Source organism: Equus asinus, chromosome 2, assembly GCF_041296235.1.
Source record: "Equus asinus isolate D_3611 breed Donkey chromosome 2, EquAss-T2T_v2, whole genome shotgun sequence".
Taxonomy (NCBI): Eukaryota; Metazoa; Chordata; class Mammalia; order Perissodactyla; family Equidae; genus Equus; species Equus asinus.
In genome coordinates, this window is record NC_091791.1 from 111,074,631 (window position 1) to 111,089,773 (window position 15,143).

The 15,143-nt window shown below is 48.7% G+C and overlaps 1 protein-coding gene across 1 annotated transcript in view; it reads right to left on the bottom strand.

Annotated features, from left to right (window-relative positions):
- IGF1R (insulin like growth factor 1 receptor) overlaps positions 1–13,573 on the bottom strand; it is a 290,964-nt gene extending 277,391 nt beyond the window's left edge. Inside the window, exon 1 of the mRNA XM_014849602.3 lies at positions 12,425–13,573. Coding sequence (XP_014705088.2) covers positions 12,425–12,518 — 94 coding nt within the window. The 5' untranslated portion in view covers positions 12,519–13,573. The remainder of the gene's footprint in view (positions 1–12,424) is intronic.
- Positions 13,574–15,143: the final 1,570 nt, after the last annotated feature.

Sequence of the window (15,143 nt, forward strand, 5' to 3'; positions counted from 1 at the left end):
CAGACGTCCTCCCTCAAGCCGTCTCAAGCCCTTCAGTAGCTGGGTGACTCCACCCCTACAGCCCACACACTTCCACAAACCCTTAGTCAGAGTCCCATAATTTAGCACTGAACACATTATCGCCTGGGATTGTTTACCAGTGTCTGACTTTTCCTAACTGGGGAGTAAGCTCCTTGAGGAGAGAGGAAAAAGATCACACCTGTTTTTCATATGCTGTCCTCAGAGCTGAGGACACTGGGGGCCTTGACACCAAACGCAGGGTTGTGTATCTTCCTCACCTTCCACCCCTCCTCCTCAACTGAGGAGACGACCTGGGACATAAGGATCCCTGGGAGCCAGCCCATTTAATACTTAAAGACAGCATCTCTTCTGGTGCAGCGAGACAGGCTGGTTAGTGGTTCCAGAGGCTGGCCTGAGGCTCTGACTTCATGAGCTCAAACCCTCACTGTGGATACAGGAAAGCAGCTCTATCATTAAGCGGGGACAATGCCCGGTGCTGGGGGCAGAGCAGGAGGACTGCAGTCCCACAGAGAGTCCAACAGGGCTACCACGGCATGTGGAGAAGAGGCAGAAAAACATGCATTTGCTGGATGCTCTCTACTGGCCGGTTCTGCTGGGCATCTTAGATACATCATTGCTAATGTTCACATCATCCCAGATAGAGCAGGATTATCCCAAACTACCGATGGGGACACTGAGGCCTATAGGTCCCATTCCCATATGCCTTTCTGTATCTGAGAGAGAGAGACAGAGAGGTATCTGAGGGGACGGGCTTCAAAGGCAGCACCGCGCACATGCAAACCCCACCGACAAGGGCAGATGAAAGGCAGGCGCTGTCCTGGCTTGTCCTGCTGAGTCCACATCCACCCGGTGCAACATCCACATGGAGATTTTACAAGATACTCTTTTACAAGCTACGCTTGAAATTAACATGCCAGGTTCAAATGATTATGTTTACATTTTCTGTAAGAAATATCCCGCCTCACAAGTCTCCTCAGGAGTATGAAGCTTTTAAGGATAATTTCTTAGGTGTTGATTACATTCATGAGTCCTCTTCACACCATCCTAGATAAGTAAACTTCCTCTGTGGGGGGAGCAGGGGGCAGGCTTCACCTGCAATGGCCCCAGAATGAGGCCGTCAGAGGCCTGGACCAGCGCCCGAAAGGAGACAGGGCACTCACGTGAGGAAAGGCCTATAAGATTGGCTACTGTTCCTGCTAGGATCCAGTGCAACAGTTTGCTGGCCTCATCAAGAAAAGAGTGCAAGAAACAGAAGCAAATGTCTGTTCACAGTGATTCTGCTGGTTCCAACCAGACCTTCCTAAGAGCTCCATCTCTCTCTGCCTTGTGTCTCAGGATCTGAAGGCTGGAAAGGCCATGAGTAAAGGCCCAGGCCCACGCTGTCATTCAGAAAGAAGAGAGCGAATGAGCAGTCAGCAGCTGCAGAGGAGGGAGCACCCACCCAGCCTCGTCAGGCCATGCTGGGCCAGGCCATGCTGGGTACCACGACACAGCACAGTCTACCTGACTGCCTACCTTCAATCAAGCGCCCAGCTCCCCCATGGTTTCAAGTCCACCGCCAACACAACTGGTGTGGATGAACGATTTATTAAACCCTATCTGTAGGGAACTTACGAACAAGGTCTCTCCCTCCACAGGGATGAGGCAACCTGGACACAGGGCCAGACTCACAAGAGACGTTTCCAGGAGGTCCAAGATTTCTATTCACCTCAATGTGCAAAAAGCCTGACAAAACAATGATTTTAAAGATAACTGTACTGCTTTCAAGTTCTATGTAGTAGTAACTGGTGTGATAAAATGTTTCAGCTGGCAGAGCTATAAAGACATTATGAAAATAAATTTGTTGTAAAGAGTGCTTCAAAGTGAATGGGGTGGGGGGAGTTACCCCTTTAAGAAGTCTTCAATTTCTTGAGGTCTTCCTATGCATCAGGCACTGGGCCAAGTCCTGGGAATTCAAAGATGACCAAGGTAGCATTCCCCTCCCCAGCCAGTGGGGGAAACCATACAGGGGTGGTGCACTAACAGATATAAAGAGGGTGCTGTGGGGCCATCCTGCATGCGGAATCAAGGCCACCACAGAGGGTGAAACTGTAGCTAATTCTTAAAGGAGTTTGCCAGGGGGCAAATTGGTACTATAGTTGTTCCAAGCACAGGGGCTTCCACCTGCCAAGGCAAAGAGACTGGAATAAGTACAGCCTGTTTCACAGCCAGAGCTGTTGTTCAAAACGTCTGAGAAGATGGCAGGTCCAGTCCTCTCTCAGATAGCAAACAAATGATTTCCAAATTAAAAATAATAAAAGGCAATCACAGGGAAATGAGGCTAAATCTTTTGAAATGTAAACCTGAATAACCACCTATACACTGTTAGTCTCAACTAAGGAAGTGAGAAAGTAGATTCCAAAAAAAGTAGGAAACCAAATACAAAAAAATACCTAACAAAATACAGCCAATGTGAGACCCAGCGCCAGGACCGCAAGTGTTTATTGTTCTCTATTTGGATTTAGGGCTGGTGAGCATCTTAACTACATAAAATTGCCCAAGGGGACACGTATAAGAATGATAATTAAAGTGTTACCACATATTTAAATAGAGCAATGGAAAGTAAATCTTGTTTTATTTTTCAAAATGAATCAATAGGCTTTTTTTAAATCTCTAATCTCAAAAGTATATTTTAGAACTTTTCCTTTATTAAGGTCCTGTAAAAAAAAAATCTCAAACCCTGAATTGTAAACGGCACACTAGATATAACAACTCTGCCAAAATTATTTACATAACTTAGGAAGACCCCAATTCTCTCACGCTAGCTCACCAACACAATAGAACAATCTTAATCCAACACCACATCCTAATGGTTTCTACAGAAGTCTGCAGTCTGCATGTTTTTCTGCACCCGGGTTTCCAGGAAGCAAGCCAGAAAGCAAAATCTAAGGGAGTGTGGGGGCTGGCTATCTTCATCCTTAGGGCACTGTTAATTCAGTCGCGGAAGGGGCTGAGTTTCCTTTCTGGCCACTAGATGGCGCCTACGCATTAGTGAGGTGGACAAAGTGCACACTGGACACTTCTCAGGCTCTGGCAAAAACTGACAAATGAAAGGATTAAGGGAGAAAGCATAATAAACAGATCTCTGAAATGGAAGTTGAACTGCAGGGGCTGGCCACTGTTTACTGAAAAAAAGGTAAAACCACACAACTGTGTTTAACAAGCAAATTGTAATCTTGTTAAAGCACCTTAGCAAAATAGTTTTATTACAGAACATTTATTGAGCACCTACTGTGTGCCAGGCTCTGTACCACATTTAAGTTGACAAGGGCAGTCAAATATCAAGTGTATCTACATTTCTGGCACTATCCAAAGAACATCTCTGTTCAAGGACGTCATGTCCATAAGAGCAGCAGCAAGCTAAACTCTGAGGGCTTAGTATATGCCAGCCTCCTTTCTAAAGACTTGACATATGTATTAATTCATTTAATTTCACAAATAAATGCATGAAATAGGTTCTATTAAAATTACTGTTTCACAGATGAGGAAACTGAGGCACAGGAAGATTAAATAATCTGCCTGAGAGCTTAGCTATTGAGGAGCCAAGATTCAAACCCAGCTCTTTGGCTCCAATGCTCTCTATAGCCTTGTAAAGTAATAACAGCAGCTCAGGTACAAGACACAACAAATCATGTAACCAGCACAGTGGTGGCTATGAACTCAAAAGGAGGAAAGGGGAAGTCAGGTCTACAGAAGTTAGGGTGATCTAGAAAAGCTTCATGAAGGAAAAGGAATCTGAGTTAGAAATTAAAGGATGGGATCTCAGATCTATTAAAACCATAGAAACATACTTGGGGGAAATAATGAGTGTCCCACCTTTACACTGTTACAGTCTTGTCTCTATCTCACAGATCTATCTGAAACCTAAAGATATTTAAAAATGAAAAAAATTACCTTCGCCCCCCTGCCCAATTTTTCTGACAGTTTTCTAAACATATGTTAAAATGTTATTTTGTTGTTTAGTGAGAAAAGGAGAAAATTCTCCTTCAATTATTTTAAGACTCTACATTTCTGTTGAGACTCAGAAAAGTTAAAGAACTTGTTGGGGGCCAGAGAACTAACTGGAAGTGAAGGAGAAACCGGAACCAGGCAACCTTGCTGTGCTCTAGAGGAGCGCTCTCCACCATTCAGTATGGGGTGGCAGAGCAGAAAGCAGAGAAACGTGCCAGGTCACAAACACAGGAGCCAAATCAAGGAGACAGGACCAGCACAGCTTACTTACCACAGAGCTAAAGCAAGGGGGCTGGGGAGTGCTGGGAATTAACACAGAATCCCTACAGCAATGTCTTAGTTGTTCATCCTCATCACAGCCCAGGATGAGGAGCATTGGACTGGATTCTTGGACGATGACTCGGCACCACAAAAGGCACATGCTGAGAATTTGGGGCTGGCAAATCTCTTGAACTAGAGGGATCGCACAGGAGTTGGAGTAGCCAGCTCAGAGGCCAAATGAACATCTCCTCAGAGAGTCGATGCAGGTCTGGACTGGACCAGGGTGGAGCCAGAAACAGGGGCAAATCTGAATGATTTCAAGTGACTCAGTGAGATGGAAAGGAAACATTCAATTAACCCGTCTCCCCAGGAAAGGATGGGCTGAAGAACTGAAATTTAACTAGAAATCCCATCCTGAGCCAACTTTGCTGTGGAAAATCTTATCAAGGTACATACATGTTAGAAAGAAAATCCCAAATATATCACCCAGGTAAGGTGACAATAACAAAAGAAGTATATGACGTTGTGACCTAACATATGCCATGAATTCATTATCCACAGAAATCAGACAACAGAACTAAGGAAAGCTGAGCAACACATCTTCCTCTGTCACTGCTCTCTTTGATCATTTCTTTTCATGGCAATCTGTGCTTCTCTTTCAAACCCTGAGCTTGTATATTATCCTACTACTATGAGACTCAGGAAAATTAGGTGGGGAGAATGAATACAGGATGACACTGATAAATCTGAGCACAACGTTGAGGATTTTACAATCCAAATAGAACAGCTAATGACTTAGAAAACTGCTGCAAGCTGATACAGCCAGGAGGGTCACAGACCTCTCACCTGGGCTTCCTCTCGACGCTTCCTACTTTTCTCCAGGAAATTATTAAAGGTCTTTCAGATACGTCAAATTTGGGAAAACTGAAACACTGTTAATACATAAACTCACCTCTCCCTAACTATCATCAGACTTCTGTTCCTTAAAGCGCTATTAACTAAAATGTGCCTAACTCAAATTGGCGCTGTCTCATTTACTTAGTCAAATACGTATTTTCAATAATCCATTTTACAGAGACAAACCACTGACTGCATTTTACATGAGAGGACAAGCTGAAAGGAGGCATCCAAAATATCTCAGTGAAATTTAAAAGTTCTGCTCTATAAAACATTTATGCTTTAAGACTGTCAAAATATGTCTGTTATCCCGTGTCAAGAGTAATTTAAAAAGCAAGATGCATACACCGGATTTACTAAAGTGACAATTCCAAAGCCAGCTGAAAGAAAGCTAGCGCCAGGTTAAAAGGAAAGTAGCCATACAAACTATCAATAATAATGTATTTAAAACTCTCAGAATGTGGATGAATGGATGGAAATACACACACACAATTTTGAACAAATGGCGTTTTTATTATGTAATTATTACTGAAGTAGATGCCCGTCTTCTGTCTTGTTAAGGAGGCTGAGTGAGGAGTGAGACAAAACAATACAGTCCCCCCACCCCCAAGAACCTTCTGGACTAGGAACAGACTACTTTCTAAAGTCTTTAAAATACAAACGCTTTAAGTAAAGAAAAACAAAAGACTTCAGACTATTACCATGTGTGCAATTTAAAGCAGGCACAGCTACCTCTGCAGTGTCTGGTGGCAGTGGTCATCTGCATGCACATTTTCCCTGTGACTATTTCAGATAAAGTGTGGGCTTCAAGACCATCAGCCATCACATGTGGGACAAAGTCACTCAGCTCCATGGACACACCACCAGCACTGACCGAGGAGGAGAAACAGGAGAATAAAGGCAGTCCCTGCTTCCCTACTTACTTTCCCCAGTCATCAACAACAAGCAACAACACACTGTAAAGTTACTGCAATCAGAAGCATTCAGCACTCATCATAAAAGAAACTACTTTCTGTTATATTCCAGTAAAATCCGAAGAGCAACCTATAAGTTTAAAAATCCTTGTAGTCCAGGGCAGAAAAAAGAAAGAAAATTGAAAGCCTTGCTTACTAGGTTTGTTTCTTTAGCGTTTTAAATAAACATAGCAAGTAACTTCTACGGTTTGACTCATATCTTTAAAAACTTATGTAAGGTATTTTACAGTATCAGAATGAATTTTCAAACTTAAAGAACTGAGTCCAATGAGTGGTCAACATGCATTTATTGAGGAGGAGAGGAGGGAGAAGAAACTATTTCTCAATTCAAGTAAAGAAATACCAGTATTTCCTTAAGATCTCGAAATTAATCAATTTCATAAGCCATAAGTGAAATTGGCGTTAGTGAAAAAAGTAGGGAAATCTTCCAAACTGATATTTGGACTTTACAACGAGTAAAATGGATGATTTAAAAATAGAAAACAATTTATTCTTCACAGTTCAAAAGCCTAAAAATCAAAGATATTGTTAATATTTTGAGTCAAATTAGACCAAGGCAATTCAATAAAATAAACAAACTTCATCACATCAAGGGAATAGGCACCTATTGGGATAACAACCAAACTTGTTTTTAAAGATCTTTTGTTTATTAACTATTTTATACCAAACATAAGCCCTTTCCTCAGAACAAATCGGTTCTTTCACAGATCCACAGGGTTGGGGTGGGGAGCGCACATATTTCAAGGTTTTCATCTTTCCAAATGCTGGAAATCAGTCATCTTCCCCAAATGTCAACAGGTCTCAATGTGCACGAACATCGGGATTATTGTACCACCTCCCTTAGTTTAAGCCAAATCGTATCTTTACAAATAACTGGAAAACTTCCTCTTGATAATCTGATGCCAAACACCATTTTCCAGGAGGGGTCAGAGTGCTTCGTACATTATTCACTTGGCTGTCTTGAAAGCGTTCCGAATTTTCCTTCAGAACATCTCAGACAGAGAAATCAGGAAACTATATCCCCAGCACGTGTGCAACTATTATATATTTAGTACAATTGAGAGGAGCGCATCTCTTGGACTCAGATAGCACCTGTCATAAGTTGGCTAAGAAAAGCAGTTCAAAGCAAGTTGGCCCGCGGGCACAAATACCTCTTCTGTGAACTGGGGTTGACTTTTAAATGAGTTTTGAAAACAAATCCAAGAAAATTGTAACCCAGAGAGAAACATGGCTTGTATGTTTTACAATTTAAAAAGATTTCAAGATTTAATTGCCTGCTCGATCTCATTCTTACCCCCTTACACTTTTAAAAGCAGTAAGTTATTTTAAATTATGCAAAGCCTTAAAATTATGAAAGTTTCCTAATGATTTCCAGAAAGCTAAGCGATGTGTAAATCCAGAAAAGTTTTGAAATAAATCCCATCTTCCTCACAACTCAAAACATGCTATGCAACATTCATGTACACACCTGTAACTCCTAAAGTTTTGGCAAAAGGTAACTACAACACTGCACATTTTAATCACAATTGTCATAACCAATATTATTTAAAAAAGGCAGCAAGGCTGATCAAGATGGGCGAATGTCTCGCATATGTCACAGCCTGCAATGACACTGCAATAGGAAGGAAAGTATTAATGAGGCAAAAATGGTGCACACAAGCCTTCGGAAGATCAACAACATTGGTCTGCTTCATATCTTAAGACTACAGAAATGTTTTTAAAGGGCTTTAAATGCTGTTTGCTGTCTATGTGAAAACTATGTATCCTGTGCTGAGTCTGAAAAAGATCTGAATTTTCGAGCAACTTTGTTTCACGACACCCCAAAGACAAAAGCAAAGTCCTCTTTCTTTGTAGGTTCAGGCATTCCCGGGCACAGGGTCCAGCTTTCATACAGCAGGTGCCCAATAGGTGCTGGCTGGATTCAGTTGCTTCATACAGCACATTCTTACAAAACAAATGAAACCAGATTTAAAAGGAAGCTAGTGTCCCTTGAGGACTCCCCTTGGCAAAACTGGAAGGGGACAAGTGAAAATGATACAGTTGATTTTCATTACTGCCCTGATCTTGCAACAATACAACAGGCAGGAAACATTTTCATTAGTAAACTAAGCCTTAGACAAAGACTAAAAACAAAAGTAAACAACAATTACTCTCTAGGTCTTTTCCTATTAAAAGGCTAAGGTAAATTTGGATAAAGGCATAACAGTTTAAAAACAAAAAATGCCTTTGCTATATTTTTAAATCTTTTGTTCCATAAGAAATTTTGTTTTTTTAAAAAAATTAGTGTATGTCTGAAACAACTACTGCATCCTACAAAGATTCTTCCTCCTGCTCAGATTCCAAAGCTATTTAAGAAATAAAAGTAGCAACAAAGAAAAAAAAAACCACTATATTAAAATGAACAGTTCATCCTCAGTCTTTACGACCAGGATGGTTAACACTGGATATCAAAAAGGAGAGTGGAAACTCTTTACCATTTTAAAACGCTACATTATTTCTCTGTTGGAAAACATATGTAAGAAAACTGGAAACACAAAAAGCCATCCAGACTCAGCTCCTAAACTCTAATCTTGGAAAGACCAACATCATTTCAGATTCAGTTAAGGATTTTACTGTCACAAATCTACTTACAAGCATTTGTGTTTTTTTAATCCAACCCTTCAATCCTTAACTTGAACTATGGATAAGCAAGATTTCTTTTTCCTTTCTGTTCATTTCTCCTATGACTGAACCCTTTTAATGAGATGGTCACAATGTTTAAAGTGCACATGATTTTAAAAAAAAGTCATCAGATTATCTATCACTCGTAAACTTCAATTATCAGTTTGTTGTATTGCTGTAGTTCATGTCTCTGAAAAACTCCATATATTAAAAAAAAAAAGAGAGAGACATCAACCTGCTGGATGAATTTAGTTAGTTTTAATCTAGCTTCTACGTTCAAACTAACAGAATGCATTCTTTTCAAACTTAGCATATATATTTTTTAAAAAGCCTACTGGGATATAACTCACATACCATAAAAGTCACTAATTTAAAGTGTACAATTCAATGGTTTTTAGTATATTCAGAGAGTTGTGCAATCATTACCACAATCTAATTTTAGAACATTTTCATCACCCCAAAAAGAAACCCCGTACCCATTAGCAGTCACTCCCCATTCCCTCCTCCCCCAGCCCTAAGCAACCACTAATCTACTTTCTGTCTCTGGATTTGCTTATTCTGGACTTCATATAAATGGAATCATACAATATGTAGTCTTTTGCGACTGACTTCTTTCACTTAGCATGATGTCTTAAGGTTCTTCCAGTCAACCTTAGCCTATTTCTTAAGGTTAGACCTTCCTAATCCTTCTGAAATATCAAACATATAACCTTTTAAACTTCAAATCCTGACCCACACCCCATCCGTCCTCAAAAGCACCATTTACTTGCTATTTCACTCTGGAGAATCTAAACTATAATTTGCTATTTAGGTTCTTTCCAAACTTCTTATTCTGGGCTCTTCTTCTGGTAATAAAACACCAACTTCTTTAAATACCAATCTTTCGCATACCTATATTTCTTTGACAATAGGATATGACTGTGCCTGGGGCAGAAAGATGACTGAACCCTTTTAATGAGATGGCCACAATATGTTTACAGCACACGTTGACTGAAAAAAAGAAAGTCATCAGATATTTTGGCTATCACTCATAACTTCCAAACCTCTCCTACTTAGAGGCTCTGTTCGCATTATATTGATAGAAAACAAACATGTCTGTATGACTTCATCTGCTTCAAAGACTTCTAAGTTTTCTAGGTTAAAGATAAAGAAATCACGCTACTACTGTCGCAGGCAAAGAGAAAACACTAATCCCTAAATACACCAACACAATAGGGAACCAACACCACCCCAATCTTCATTACTCTACTAGACAGCCAAAAGAATGTGGGTCTCTAATAGGACTCAGTTTATTTCCACCAGAGTTAAGTGTTCTTGCACCTTTTGGACTAAAAACCGATCTCACGCTCACAGTGAGCATACCATTTACTCCTCAAAACTTCAGAGCTGTAGGGAGGGGCAGAGACCGAGTTAGAACTTCAACAAACCATAATCAGGATTTGGGGTGCCTTCTAGCCACCCACCAGGTTTTCAGAAATCAACCATTTCAAGGCATCCTTAAGAAAAGCTTTGGCTACTGGGATTATAAACATACATTAAAACAGCCCTTCCCCTCTTGCCTGTTTTCTCAAGAAAGAGCCGCCTTTTACAAAGAATATTTCTCACGAAGAATCGCTCCAAACAGCAAGACATCCTATTTTAAAATGCCCGACTCCTGCCTCGGAGAAGCAAGGCCATCACTGCTATTGTGAATTTCGGAACTTACTAACATTAAATAATAAAACTAAAGACGCTACACAGTTCAATAGCATGCCATAATAAAATGGATTAACTCTCCTGTGTCTTCTAAACTATATTTAGCTTTTAGAGGCTAGAAACCCTCCTCTGTCCCCCTAAACACCATCTGTAAGCCTTAGAAGGGAGCCGAAAGCCTTTCGCCCAATCCAGTGAGCTGAAAGTTTAGAAAACAAAGAGCAGGAGAGCTCAGATTTGTGGAAGGTCCGGCCTCAATCCGCGCTGTACTCCACGCAGTAAACACGCTAATTCTACAAAAGTCTGCTCTTACTCCGTCATGGACGCATTTCTTACAAGACGTTGAAGAAGGCTTGACACAAACAGCCTTTCGGAATTGCCCCCGTCATGGGGCCAGACAGCCCCCGCTGCCTCTTGATTCTCCCCCTCACTCTTCAAGGCTCAGTCGTGATTTTTCAAAGTTAATTGGCACCACCTGCATACCCTCGGCAAACATTACTCACCGACCCACACGCCCTCATCGTTCCCAGCCCCAGTTCTGCCACCGCATTTAAACTTTAATCGTGTTCAAGTTGCCCACCGTCGTGAATGTACCAGTAAGCGACACTTTAAATTTGAGAAGAGCAAAACCCCCTCCTCCTCCTCCTCTCTCCACACACCGTGGGGCCCTAAGTTCTTCCTCCCTCCCCGAACTTCCCTACCCCTACCCGACGCTACCAAAACAAAAGCTATCTGATCGCAAGCGATATCGAGCGTGAAGCGACATTGCTTATTAACTGTGTACAAAGGAAGTGCGGAGCTGGGGGGAGTGCGACACAACGCTGGCCGCAAAACCCAGGCCAGGGCTCCGCGCTCGCAAAACAAAACCCCCTCCTCCCCACCCCCGCCGCCACAGACCCTGGCGCTCCGCGAACCGCCGCGCACACCACCTCTCGCCAGGGCCAGGCGTGTAGGTATCCCCGCGCGGCCGTGTGGCAGCGGCTACACCCCCGCGTTGCGAGCACGTGTGTGGAAATGCACGTCGGCCCCGACCGCACACCCACTCGCGCACACGCGGATGCTGCTCAACCACCCCTCCAGCCCCGCCAGGAGGAGAGTAGAAACTGGGAGAAGGTCCCAGGACCCTCTGAACCAGGGGCCCCGGACGCGCTCCCCGGAAGAGCCTGGCTGATGCAGGGCCCTCGACCTCGCATCTTTCCAGAGGCTGCATGGGGGGCGGGGGGTTGTCTAGGCAGGAACGTTGCCCCCACCCCCGAGCCGCACAGAGCAGCCCCGGGAAGCCGGGGACAGGTAACTCGCCGCGGACCAAGCGAAAGTGACGGGAAAGGCCAGGAGCCCTAGGGGCAAAGCACGCTGGGCGGCAGGAGGCCGCGCTGGGGTGTTTGGAAACGTGTCCTGGGGCTGCGGGGCCCCTACCGGGCACCTCCCCGTCGTGGGCAGCTTGCACCCCACGGGCTGCTAGGCTCCCCGCCACCGGGCACCAAGTCTGCCCCAGCAGCGAGGGCGCCGAGCGGCCGAGGGAGCTGTCACCGCTGTCTGCGCGCTGCGCGGGGCCAGCACCGTGTGCGGAGCGGCCCCGCGCGCCGAGAGGGGCGAGGGGCGAGGTGCGGGAGGCCGGCCCCAACTTCCCCGACGGAGTCCCAGAGCCCGGGCCGCCGGGGAGCGAACGCTGCCGAGTGAGCCGGCCGCGGGCAGGGCTCCCGGGACAGCGAAAGAGAAAGCCCGCGAGGCCCCGCGCGCGAGGATGCGCTGAGCCCGGGCCCGCAGCCGCTCGGGCCTCTGGCCGGGTCCCTGGGCGCCCCGCCCCGCCGCTCCCGGGCCCGGGGGCCCGACAGCTGCGACGGTGGCAACTCGGGTTTCGCAAACAGGGCGCAGCCCCTCGGAGGAAAAGTTCCCGCAGTGGCCGCGGGCGGCGGGCACATACTCACTTTCTCCACTCGTCGGCCAGAGCGAGAGCGCGGCGGAGAAAAACAGGAGCCCCCACAGCGAGGTCGGGGACCCTCCTCCGGAGCCAGACTTCATTCCTTTTATTTGGGACGAAATTCCCTTCTCCAAAAAAAAGAAACGAAAAAAAAAAAAAGGAAAGGAAAAGAAAGTCTCAAACTCAGTCTTCGCCCCCCCTCCACAAACCAGGGCGAGGAAACAGTCCTGGAAGGCGGCGCCGGGCGGCCCGGCGGGCTGCGCGGACGGGGCGGGCGGCGGAGCGGGGCGGCCCCTCAGCGCCGGGAACCGCGGCCCAGCGCTCGGCGGAATCGGGAACCCGAGGCGCGTCGGGGCGGGCTGTCGGCGTCGTCGGCCTCCATTTTCAAACCCATAGAAGCAGGAGGGGGAAAAAACTGCACAGAAACGGGGCAAAGCGCAAATCCGTCTCGACGAGGCAAAACCACCCCGACCCCAGACAGAGGGGGAGGCTGCCGGCCGCTCGAGCCCCCGCGCCGGGAGGGCGCGACGCAGTTCGCAAGATTGCCCCGAAGTCCGGGTGGCGGGCGAGGCCGGCCGGGGGCAGAAATGCGGAGGAAAAATGAATGAGCGGCTCCCCCTCCTCCGCCTCCTCCGGGCTCCGCTCGCCGCCGCCGCCGCCTCCCTCAGCGCCGCCGCCTCCGCCGCCGCGAGCTCCTTCCCAAATCCAGGACACACACAAAGCGGCGGGCCGGCCGCGCCGCGCTCGGCACTCCCGCCGCGCCGCCCGGGCTCCGCGCCGCCGCCGCCCGCCCCGCGCCGGCCCCCGCCCGGCCCCCGCCCGCCGCCGCCGGCTCCGCGCGCGGGGGCTCCGGCTCGCTGAAGGTCAAAGCCGAGGCGCGCGGCGCGCCGTGGGGCTCCCCTCGCGCGGGAGGGGCGTGGAGGGCCCGGGGCGCGGGGCCGAGGGTCTGCAAGCGCCGGCTCGGGAGCGCCGGGGGCAGGCTCGCTGGCGGCGTCCCTCCCGCTCGCTCGCCGCTCTCGAGTTCGCCTGGTGCGCTCGCTCCTCCTCGGGTTTTTTCCCTTTTTTTTTTTTTTCCGCTCAGCGGAGTTAATGCTGGTAAACAAGAGCCTCAGCCTCGCCGCGCCGCTGCCGCCGCCGCTGCCACACACTGGGGGCTCGCGCGCGCGCGCTCGGGCCCGCGCACACGCGCCCGCGCGTACCCTGGAGCGGCCACAGCCGCAGCCGCGGCGCGCCGAGGGCCCGGCCCAGGCCGGCGCGCGCCAAGAGCCGGAGCCCGGGATCCCAGGGACGTGCGGAGCGGAGCCCGGGCGTGGGGTGCGAGGCGGCAAGGCGCCGTCCCCGCCCCCCGCCCGCGCCAGCACACGCGCGCACACACACCCGCGCCCGCGCGCGTGCACACGCTCTCGCCCCCACCCGCACTGCGCTGGCCACCCTGCACGCGCCTTCCCCTCCCGCAAGACTCCAAAAACAATGCCCCCGGCGCCGGCCCAGGGGACGGAGGGGCTGGCTGGGGAGGAGAAGAGGGGAGGAGGGGAGGGCGCGGGGTAGGCGGAGAGTGCGGGGCCCCGAGAGGTTCATTGAAAACAACAGCACGGCTGGAAAGCGCGTTTCCCCGGTTCTTGAAAAGCTTCATTGTTTCTTGCAGCTGTTGCAAAATAAATAAATAAGTGCGTGCATGCGGCATTTTTTCGCAGCATGCTGGAAAGCCCGAACGAGGCGGGAGGGGCGCACCTGGGAGAAAGGAGACCCCCAGGCTACTAAGGCGGGCACTTTCACGCAAGGCTGGGGCGGCCGCAGCGTCGCGACTGGGGAGCTCAGAGTTCTGGGGCTCGCGGGGAGCTGAGGGGGAAGGGCGCGGCCCGCGTGGCTCGGCCCAGGGACGCGAGGGGAGACGGCCCGCCACCCGCCGCGGGCCCCCAGCTGGGGAAGGGGGGCCCAGACGGGCTGCCCCGCGTGCCCAGGGCGCGTCCCCGCGGCGGCCGCCAGAGGGCGCGGCAGGCGCTGGGGAGGGCTGGCCCGCCGAGTGTCGCCTCCCTCCCTCCGGGAGAGGAAATATGGGGGCCCGGACTGGGGGCCGGCCGGGCTGGGTCGCGTCGGCTGGGCCTCCAGGACCAGCGGCCCGCCCTGAGAGCTCCTCGCGGCCTCTCGTTGCTCGGGGCTCCACCACGTGGGCGGCTGCGGGGAGCGGCAGGGGGCGTGCACTGTGCGGGGCTGCGGAGCCCCAGAGGCTAGGGGGTGTGTCCGAGGGGCCCCCGAGGAAGGCGCAGGGGCCCGGGGCCCCAGCGGGTCTCCTGGCTGGGATCCGGCCCCGGGGACACGCCGCACACACGCATGATCAGTGGTCACTGCGGAAAGCCACCCGCACCTGCCTCGGGTCCTCCCGGGCACGTCCCTCTTGCTTCCTTTGCTATGTAAGTGACTAGAAACCAGCACCAACCCCAGCTGTCCTATGTGGTTTTCTTGAATGTACCCAAGGAGAGGTTTCCCCAAAGCGAGATTGCCCTAGCACTGCCATCTAATGAATAAATGCGGCGGAGACCAGGTCCTTAAAGGGGGAAACAGCCCAGCAATGGCTGGAGAGAGGAGTTTGAAATACGTGGACTTTTAAAAATAGTGATTGGACCACGTGTCGCCTTTAATGTGGTCCGGTTTCATGACTCAGGCTGATTGATGTCAACAATAAATAAAAAGAAGATATCTAATAAAAGAGTTGTGAATGTCTAGAT